This window comes from Limulus polyphemus, unplaced genomic scaffold (assembly GCF_000517525.1).
Source record: "Limulus polyphemus unplaced genomic scaffold, Limulus_polyphemus-2.1.2 Scaffold3532, whole genome shotgun sequence".
In the NCBI taxonomy this organism is placed as follows: Eukaryota; Metazoa; Arthropoda; class Merostomata; order Xiphosura; family Limulidae; genus Limulus; species Limulus polyphemus.
Window position 1 is genome coordinate 28,410 of NW_013669142.1, and position 10,369 is coordinate 38,778.

The following is a 10,369-nucleotide window of genomic DNA, read 5'->3' on the forward strand; positions in this document are numbered from 1 at the left end:
TTTAATTATTTTAGTAAAAACACAAAATACTTATTTTATAAAGATCATTAAAATATACCTTGTAATGAGTAATTAAGTATTTACATAATTGAGTGTGTTAAATCTTTAAGTTATAATCTGTATGGAAACTATTCAATATATTACCAAAAGCTAGATAAAGAAAAAACAGCCTTATTAAAAGAATAGTGAAAAGAGAGAGAGAGAATTTGGTTATTGCATGATTTTCTTATATTTTCAGACAATATTTAAAGCCTTTCATTTTGTTGATGCTGAGGCTGATGTTCTTGATAGGAGGATGGCATTGGGTAACAGTAAAAGGAAAACAAGCCTCCCCTAAAGAAGCTCCAATACTTACTCTTGCACCACACTCTAGTCTTTTTGACGTGTTGCCCATTGTAATGCTAGGTGGTCCATCAGTAGTTGCCAAGACTGAATCTGAAAATACTCCATTTTTTGGTGGTGGGTAGTGAAGGAAAAGACCATGGTATATTAGTTTATGTATACTTGCTAAGGTTATAGAATAAAACTTTATGTTGTGAGTTGAATTAAATCTCAAGATTTGAAAACCAGCATAATGTGTGTTTGAAGAAATTTCTTTTTAGAAATAAAGATTGTTAAACTTTTACAAAGTTAATACCATTAATTTGATCTTTTTATATTGCATTTTAATTGCAGTCTTTAACTCTAAACCAAGTTTGCTTATATTTAATTTTTTTCTCGTCTGGTGAAACAGTTATTTTTTCAGTTGTATATCTTGATGCAGTGTTTTATGAAGAGCTTCATGTTAAATTTTTTGACTTGTTGTACAATATCTTGTAAGGTAAAATCCCTTGTAAAGGATGAAAAAACATCAACTTGTGTTTCAACTTGTATAGTTCATATACTATTTTTACGCAAAGCTTTACTTTACGAGGACCTTGTTGTTAACATTAAATTGAGGTTAGAATTTGCTTCACAGGTTGTTTATACACCATGCTGTTCCATTTTTTAAACAATTAAAATAACGTCTGTGACATGGTTATCATATTTGTTGCTGTTTTTGCAAAACAAAATCCAGCTGTTGTCTTCTTTCCTGTTATATAAAAGAAATATAAATGAAAGTATCATGTCCCTTAAACTTCATTTACCAAATTATGAAAATGTTTTAATGTGTAAGTGCGGGACTTATATTTCAGTAGAGAAAAAGCAAAGGTTTATTAATTCAGAATATGAGTTGTGTACATTTATTGAAGTTAATTGATGAAAGGTTTAGTCTAAAAACCTCACATTTGAGTTGTTGGTAGGTGCATTATATAAGTTAAATATGTCCTCCTTTCACACACCCCACATTTGCTGCAGCACATCTGGTGGTGCGACAGCTTGATATTATTATTGCACTTGGATGAGATCATCAAATGAATGCGATCTTTTTTACATATAGAAGGAATTACATAATTTCAACATGAAAAGAAGTTTGTGTAGTTTATTGTAATAATGAAGTGCAGCCCCCTCACATTTACACCATGAATTGTCTGAAATTTTCATCAAGAAAGTTGCAAATTTCCTGGGATTAATGTAGGTGTATGAGGGCTTAATCTTTCGGAAGATTGTGTTTGAGGATTTCATATACGGCCTATCCTACTCATGTTGCATGTCATAAGCAGTCCAAGACTTCACAAAAAGTTATAAACTGTGAGCTTTCTGCAGTATAGTTGTACATACACCCATATGGTATTTACTAAGCATTAAGCAACATGTGATTTTATGAAATTTCAGCTGAGAAGAACGTAATTTGTAGAAACATCAAAATTTTACTAATTAAAGCATATGAAAATTTGTTGATTTAGATAGTTCATTTCCATCTATTGATTAAAGAAATAGGCGATTCAGTTGCCACATTGAGTGTTAAAAAATATTATTATGAGAATTGAAAATGTTCTAAAAAATAAAAGAATTCACTGAATTTTGTACATTAAGGATGGTCATCTGTTTTAATTACTTTGTCTTTAAACTCTTCTTTGAAGCAAGAAAAGTGAAGTTGAATTGCTTTTGTTTATGGCTTTAGCTTTAATCAACTTTACACAGCCAGTGTATGTGACCAGAGACAACCCACTCTCTCGACAGCAAACTATTGATGAGATAAAAAGAAGAGCTTATTCTGAGGGTGAATGGGATCAAATTGTGATTTTTCCTGAAGGAACTTGTACTAATCGATCGTGTCTCATTTCTTTTAAGTCAGGTATGTATGAAAAATTTCATTTGCATACCATGTGGACAAAAAATATAGATGTTAAGTTCTTTCTTCACAAGATTAGCTATTCTTGTCCAGTGCTGCCCTTTGTATGTAAACTTTTTTCTTTATGCATGCCACAAGCCTTCTGTTTCCCACCTATTGGAATCAAATGATTCCATCATGTCTTTCATGCAAATCATCATTTGTCACTTCTTCACCAATAGGAGCATGACATACGTGATGGATGTGACTCTCTATATGCCTCTACCAAACTACCACTTCTCGTTTGGCAGTGCTTGTGCTTGAACATGTTCCTTTATTTATTTCAAATTTTATGTTCAACTTTAGTATACTCGTGAAGTGGTTTTCATTTAAATTACTTCTAAGTTTATTAAAACTGTTTTTTCACTTTAATCCCAGTTTATTGCAGTTGCATTATTATTAATAATTTTGATTTTTGTTGATTCTTCTTGATTATGTTACCACTTCGGGGGTCACATTTCGGACGAGCGCTATGTCTCAGGCCTCAGGTGAGGGTGACCCAGTGGGAGATTTATCAGTGTTTATTTGCAGGGAGATTGAATGTTACATGGGTGAACCTCTATCTCTGGACCTCGCCCCACTTCCTCCCGAACATGCTGAGCTTGTTCAGGTTGACGAGGACTTGGATTGCTTATTTCCACCTCTTGATTTTACTATGCCTTCCCATGCCCCTCCTGGGGAGGCAGTGAAGCATATTATGATCTTTTTGGATTTCATTTCTCAGGTATGTGATGTTTTATCCCTTGACCCTGTTTCGTATGAACCGCATCCTTCCTTACTACATGACCAATCTTCACATCCCTATTTGTTTTTCACCCCTCCCCAGATATTCAAGTACATGCTGACCAATTTGCCTCCCAATTAAGTGATGGGTTTATCATGCTTCCCCCTCTCCTCTCAGGCTTCAGATCAGTTTGCTCTTGGGGGATGGTCCCCAAATCTTTTGTAAGTCTGACCCATACCCAATTTTTCTGCCTTTGTCTTACCCTCACAACTTTTTTATGGTATCTCTACCATACATCTCCTCTCTGAGGCTCTCCACTGACATTCTAAGGGGTGTTCTGGTGACATCCATGACATCCTTTTGTTGTCTTTGGCTCTGGCTTTGCATATGTGGTTTTTCTATTGTTGGTACCTTTTAGGTCGTGATGCGTCCTTAACTTGCATCTATTTACCAGCATCTTATCTTCAGGATTTATGTATGGCCCCATTTTTGCAGTGTTACATATTTGACATGATCCCTGAGTCCTTAGAGTCATGAGTTGCACCAGTACAACAACAGTCTACTCTTTCCAATCTTGTTGCCTTTTTATCTCCATTGGAGCCCAATATGGCACTTTTTACAATTTCCCGTCCTTCTCTTTCCCAACCCTTTCCTGTCCCACCTTCTTGGGGTGCCTCATCTCGTCGTTTTCTTCAATGATGCACATCATGTTGCCACTGTTGTTGTTCGTCCTTCGAAGTTCGAAGAAGACCACGACATCATTTGGTCTATCTGTGGATACGGAGATGGCTCAGGAGTCCTATCCTAGCCAGGAAGCCTCGACCACATTCCCGGCATATATGGCTTGGTGTCCCGTGACGTGCGCTGGACTTGGATTATAGTGAGGAAGAGTTGCGCGAGTCGTTGACCTCACTCTCTCTTCCCTTCCCATCCGGATCCAGTGGCAAGAACAAGTCAAGACGACTGGGGATAGATCAGTATGCAGTGGATGACCGCGACTTCCTATCTGCCTATCTGCCAACAGTATCGGTGACTACCCAATAGGTTGTGGTCCAGTGGGAGCTCGACTTGCTGATTCTTTTCACCAAAGGTGTCCTTTTGACAAGGATCATTGGGTTCTTCAAGTTTTACCGAAAGGACTTGTGATCCCATTTTTCCCCACCTCCCGTGTCTCCTAGACCTGTTTCCTTCCCTCTGCCTCAGGATCCAATGACTGGCCAGGGTTTGTTGGAGGTGGTACAGGACCTACTATCTTAGCAGGCCATCGAACCTGTTTTACATACTTCACCAAGTTTTTATTCCAGACTTTTTTGTTCCCAAGAAAACTGGGACTGGAGGCCTGCCATCCATTTGTCCCATCTCAATAGTTTTGTTCAACTGCCCCATTTTACCATGGAGTCATTTCTCACCCTACGATGGGCATTTTCTCTGGACTTATGGTTGATCAAGAAGGACATCGCCAATGCTTATCTACACATCCCTGTCTCAACACGGTCTCATCTGTATCTTCAGTTCATCCATCAGGGGGTGGTTTAACAATTTTGCACCCTACCCTTCAGGCTTGTTTCTGCCCCTTATGTTTTCTGTCGGGTAGTCAGAGCTTTTGCTCACCACTTTCATGCTCTGGGGCTGCGATTCCACCATTATATGGACAACTGGCTTCTTCTGGCTCATTCCGAACTGGAGTCGGCCAGCCATTGTCAGCAGCTTTGTCATGTAACTGCTTGGGTGTGCTGGTTAATCACATTGGAGAAGTCCTTCTTCCGTCCAACCTAGTATCTTATCCTCTCAGTCGAGCCAAACCTTCTCCTCTAAGACTTTGTTTCATGGAATTGTTAGTTCACCACTCACTTTCTGCTCTTGAGGTTCTATAGCTTTTGGGGATGTGGTCTTCACTGAAGTCACTGGCCCCCCTTGATCATTTACATATGCAATCTCTTCAGTGGGGTCTTCACGATCACTGGAACCTTGCTCTGGATCCCTTGGCAGCTCCCATTACCCTTCCTCGTACCGTTTGGGATGATCTGCTTTGGTGGTTGAATAAGGCCCATACGTTGGTGGGCATCCTGTTTCCTTGACTGGATTTACATCTGTTCACGGGTGCATCCCTTCAGGGCTGGGGTGCTTCAGGTCATTGGTCTGTCAGTGATAAGTCTTTGCATATCAATGTCTTCGAGCTTCTTGCGATTACTTCATTAGGGGTCTCTCTCACCCATTCCAGTCCTTCTATTTCTCATCTCTACCCTTGTCTCAATCAGGATAGACTTCTATGTGTGGTCTGTACCCTTTGTTGCTAAATTGCCCTCACAGCTTCCTTTTGCTGTACCTATTCCCAACTTTTTATCCCTTTGTAGTCTTCCTCTGTTTGTGATCTATCCCCTTCTAGCCTCACCAATTATGTTCGATGCTTGATTCAATCAGTTTATTCCACCTTGTCTTCTTCACATCAAAATTTGTTCAGGGTGTCTTCTCATCAGATTCGACACCTCACCTACTCCCTTGCATCTCGTCTTCATCGGCCATTGGAGGAAATCCTACAATCGGGCATATTCATCTTCACTTAGTATATTCATTTTCCATTATTTACACCATATCGTGGATTCTTCTTCATCGGATTTTCATCTGCCACCTATGGCTGTTCTTCAAGCTTCGGAGCGACTTCGACTGGGTAAGTCTCTATTCATACATTCTTTTCATTTCAAAGGCCCTTGCTTCATTTATTCTTTACAGGGATTCCACTCTGTGGCAAGTGGTGTCTGACCAGGTATTCTTCAATCAGAAATATGCACTGTACAGCCACTTTTATTTTCATGGCATTGCAATGCTCACAATTGAGATGGTGTGTTCCACAAGATTGCTTGTAGGTGAATAAACTAGTGATGTAATTGCTTTATAAACTTGCCTGTTTTGGACCATACCACCCATGTACTGCATGAGTAAAGTAGAAGGGGATAGCTGCCCATCCCTGCCATGCCTTGTATTGAAAGATTGATATGGTCTGCTATTCAAAATAAGGTTTCATGGTCACCATTGCACTGTCTCAGGTTATGCTGTTCCTCCAGAATCTCCAATGCATTCTCACCCTCCTTTCTTCTAGTGGAGTATGGGAGGCCTTACCACTTTCCAGTTCCAATTTTCCTATACTGAAAATGTATTTCCGATAGGTACCTCCCTCCACTCACCTTTTCTTCCCACTTTCCTCCAGTGCTTATATCTTCTGCAAAACTTTGAAGTGATAGCTCAGTAGAGGCATATAAAGGGAATCATATATGTCACACTCCTATTGGTGGAGAAGTTATGCATGAGGATTTGCATGAGATACATGTTGGAATCAAATGATTCCAACAAGGGGGAGCAGAAGGCTTGTGGCATGTATAAAGTAAAAAGTTTGCATATAGATGGCAGCACTGGATGAGAATAGCTAATCTTGTAGAGGGAAGTACCTATTGGAAATACATTTTGAGTAGAGGAAAATTATAACTTCTAACTTACAGTCTCGGTGTGTGAGGGTGAATTCAAAAGTGTTTATGTGTATGTAATAAATACTACTATTTATGCTCAGAAAAGTGAATATATTAATGAAAACAAGAACAACTTGTAATATGAATACTATTGTTAGTTCTTAATAATATTGCTAAACATACTTATTCTGCTTGTGAAAGCTGGGATGATACAATTAATTCTGTGTATGCAATTGGATGCAGTTTGACTGACCTTTTAACCAACATGCAATCATAAAAGTATACATATTATAAGTCTGAATGTACTAAGTGCACCTTCACAAAATCTGCCAAACTTTTAATAAACATTTCAAGTCTGTTGTACACAAAAATATTAGATTTTTAAGTAAAGCATTTATAATAAAGATTTGTGAATTTACAAAGTTTTTACTGAGTCAGTCTGAGTGAAAGATGGTTTTCATCTTACAGTTTACATGTTTTATTTACATAATCTGTAAAACTTCCAAAATGAATATCAGATTGTTTTGAGAAGGAAAATTTTATGTTATTTCATATTTTCTCTTATCTGAACACTAACAGTAGCAAAATGATCAATGTACATGAAATTAAAAATCAAATACTTTGTTGTTTTTTCTAAAGTGATTGCAGATAACAGACAATTGTAGTTATTCAACTTAACAACCTGGGCTTTCTAATCTTTTCATGTATGGTTCCTTTCAGTTTTGTTAATTTCCAGTGCTATTAGACTGTCTCTCAGTATGTGAAACAATATATCATAGTGGGACAGGTTTAGTGTCAGTAAATAAAGTTTCATCATGTGACCTCACGCTGTGTAAATTGCATGAGTGAAGTTGAGTAAGCAATCATAAGAATTTGTTTTCAGTTATATTATCTAACCTGATAAGATTTTCTTTTATGTATTACTTAGCTATATTAAGAAATATATAACATATAGAAGTATACATAAAAAACTAGAAATTTAGTACCTACCTTAGCCCATTTGTACTTGAGAATTTATTTGAACAAGGTTATTTAATGTTCACATAATTCATCTAGCTTTCAGATATAGATTTTAGAACACTAAAAGTGTATCAAGAACTAGAATAGAATGTTAAAAACTACATTACTACTTGAAGCATTCTTTTATCGTTTCACTTATAATTTATTTTTAATGTTTTATTTTACAATTAAAAACATTTTTGCTTATGTTTTTTATAGGTGCATTTTATCCAGGGGTTCCTGTGCAGCCAGTGTGCATTAAATATCCCAACACATTGGTAAGACTTTGGTTGTGAGGTACTCTAGAAATCAGTCTGTGTCCCAAATTTATTATTGAGAACTAGTAATTTCTGTATTAGGAGCATGTTTAGTATAATTTGATAAATAAGATTTTTTACTTTTTAACTTTCTCACTACAGGCTCAGTCAATTGGCCAAGTTTATGACCCCAAATTCACCTTTATAGTTTCCATACTATAACTTCTAATATGTTTTGTTTATCTTCAAGAAGTTTCACAACCTTTCAGTAATCATTAAGTCATTTGTAGACAAAAAAAATTCTTAATTTTTAAGTCTATGACTACTGACTACTGATTTGTTTTTGTAGACAACATTGCTCTCATCATATTTTGTTACAAAAATAAAACTAGTTGGTGAAATTGTTTAAAATTTAAAAACAAATGTTCTTAAAAGTATGTAGATCAGAAAAATAAAATATTTAATTTTGATTTTTTCTACTTCTTTTAATAAAAATTCATTATTTAAGGAAGTTATTTGCACTCGGACTCTGAATAGTTCACCTGCAAAGTGATTTTCATGTTAAATATAAAAATACTAATTTTTACCTTACAGTTTTCATATTTCACTTGCATAATCTTTAAAACCTCCTAAATAAATATCAAAATTTTTTAAGGTAAATGTTTATATTTTATTTGCCATTTTCTGTACAACATCACTAACCCTAGCTATTATCATTAACATATAATGCAATGAAATGTTTATAATTAAGAAATAGAAATATGTACATACCTTTTAACTCTTTGTTAATTTCTCTAATAATATCATGTGTGATTGATATGCATAATTTCATGTCTTTATTTTCTTAATGTTTTATTTTCCACTCCCATTCTTTATCTTTATTTATGTTGACACACAGGCGATGTTACGGTAACTTCAGCTGTTAGGTTTAGCCCCTCCAGCATAATATTTCTTGCACTCATGTCTCAAAGTTGTTTTAGTAATTCAAAGTATAGAATAATCGGAAAAATAATTAAACCTTTCAAATATAAGTCTTAAAACGCAAATAATACACGATTAACTGAAATATAAAAGTAAAACCTAAATGCAATGTAACTGTCAATCAAACTAATGCATATGAGGTGAGAGAAAATTGCCAAGTGACACCACTCTCAACAATAAACTTAGCCTTGTTTAAACAACGTTGAAACAGATCTATACCATATGTTTCATGTAAGGATAAACGACCTTGAAGGGCAAAATCTGCTCTTTCTATTGGTTATAATTTGAACCAGTGCTGCATTCAACATACCACGTGACACACAAAAATCGTTGTTTATCTGTGTTTATCTACAGTTTCATACCAAACTTATTGATATAAATTCATGAAATAGTAGTTCAATAAAATTTTGAATGTGAGTCAACAAACGAGATAACACAGCCTTTAACGTGTGACTCCATCTCGAAAGGGTTAGTTAAGTTTAGAATGTAACTATTAAAACCTCGTGACATGTGCAGAAAAAATGCCTGTATTTCCATAACTGTGCAAACTTAGGAAAAATATTTTATTTTATATTGGTTATATTTATTGTAAAAATGAATACAACTTTATTCATGGTTTTGCTATTGACCACAGTTAAAGCCAAGAGACCTTTAGAATTAGTTTTGTTTACTATTTTCAAATGGTTAATAATTTTTTATTAACTTGGTTAAATGTTATAGTTGAATTTTTTTTTTTACAAAGGATTTAGCCACATGGACGTGGAGTGGACCAGGAGCGTAAGTATTGTTTATTTTTTTCACATTTACTGGATAAACTTAACGCAAGTGCTATTAACAATTAGTTCATGATTCTGTGGTGACTGTGTTTGATGCAAATTATCTTTTTAAGGTGATGTTGAATTTCTGAGTACTGTATGAGAGGGCAAAAAAAGTTGTAGCTAAATAGTTCTTCAGCATGTTAGCAAAGTAAGAACTTAACTTTAAAAATCTTTCTGTAAGCCTAAATTTGACTTTTGGAGTGCCACTTGTATATGTAACTTGCTGTTCTAATATCTTTTTGATACTTTTTTGCCATTCTTTTCTCTCTCTCTTTTTTTTATTATTATTATTATTATCATCATCAACCTTTGGGTAGAATTTGTGAATATTTTACAAGTTGAACTTTATATGCCTAATTTGTCAGTTTCACTTTTCAATATGTTTCTCTTAACCCTATTGCTACGAGTATCCTTTACTGTGCCTGACACAAGTTTTAGTGTCTTACATTCAAAATATTATTAAACTACTTTTTGTTTATGTTATACCAATTAGAATAGTATAAAATCTTAGCTAATAATCCATATTTTAATAGTACATAAGTTTTAAATTCTTAATTCTACAAGACAATATGAAAAAAATCCTGAATTTGCCCTTGTGTGACCCACATAACACATTTTGTCTTAGCATGTCATCTTCCCTATTTTATCCACCACCCCTCAAAAAAAGTACGGAATTAAATATAAATTCCTCTCTAAAATTTTCATTGCTCAGACAAACCATAATTTTTATAGTCTTCAAATCAAACCCCTCCTGCCATGCCTACCTTGCACATCCTCTCTTTCAGAATTTGTTAATAGTTATGTATTACCTATAACCAATAGAAAGTCAAGGTTTTCATCTATCAAATGACATATTGTATAACGATATATTCTGA

At 35.2% G+C, this 10,369-nt stretch overlaps 1 protein-coding gene across 1 annotated transcript in view; it reads left to right on the forward strand.

Moving 5' to 3' along the window:
• Nucleotides 1-238: 238 nt before the first annotated feature.
• Nucleotides 239-10,369, forward strand: part of LOC106469532 (lysophosphatidylcholine acyltransferase 1-like) — a gene marked incomplete at its 5' end in the record, with an annotated part of 58,421 nt that continues 48,290 nt past the window's right edge. The window contains 4 exons of the mRNA XM_013930031.2: nt 239-459; nt 2,045-2,218; nt 7,658-7,716; nt 9,419-9,453. Of these exons, the coding sequence (XP_013785485.2) occupies nt 239-459; nt 2,045-2,218; nt 7,658-7,716; nt 9,419-9,453 (489 nt within the window). The remainder of the gene's footprint in view (nt 460-2,044; nt 2,219-7,657; nt 7,717-9,418; nt 9,454-10,369) is intronic.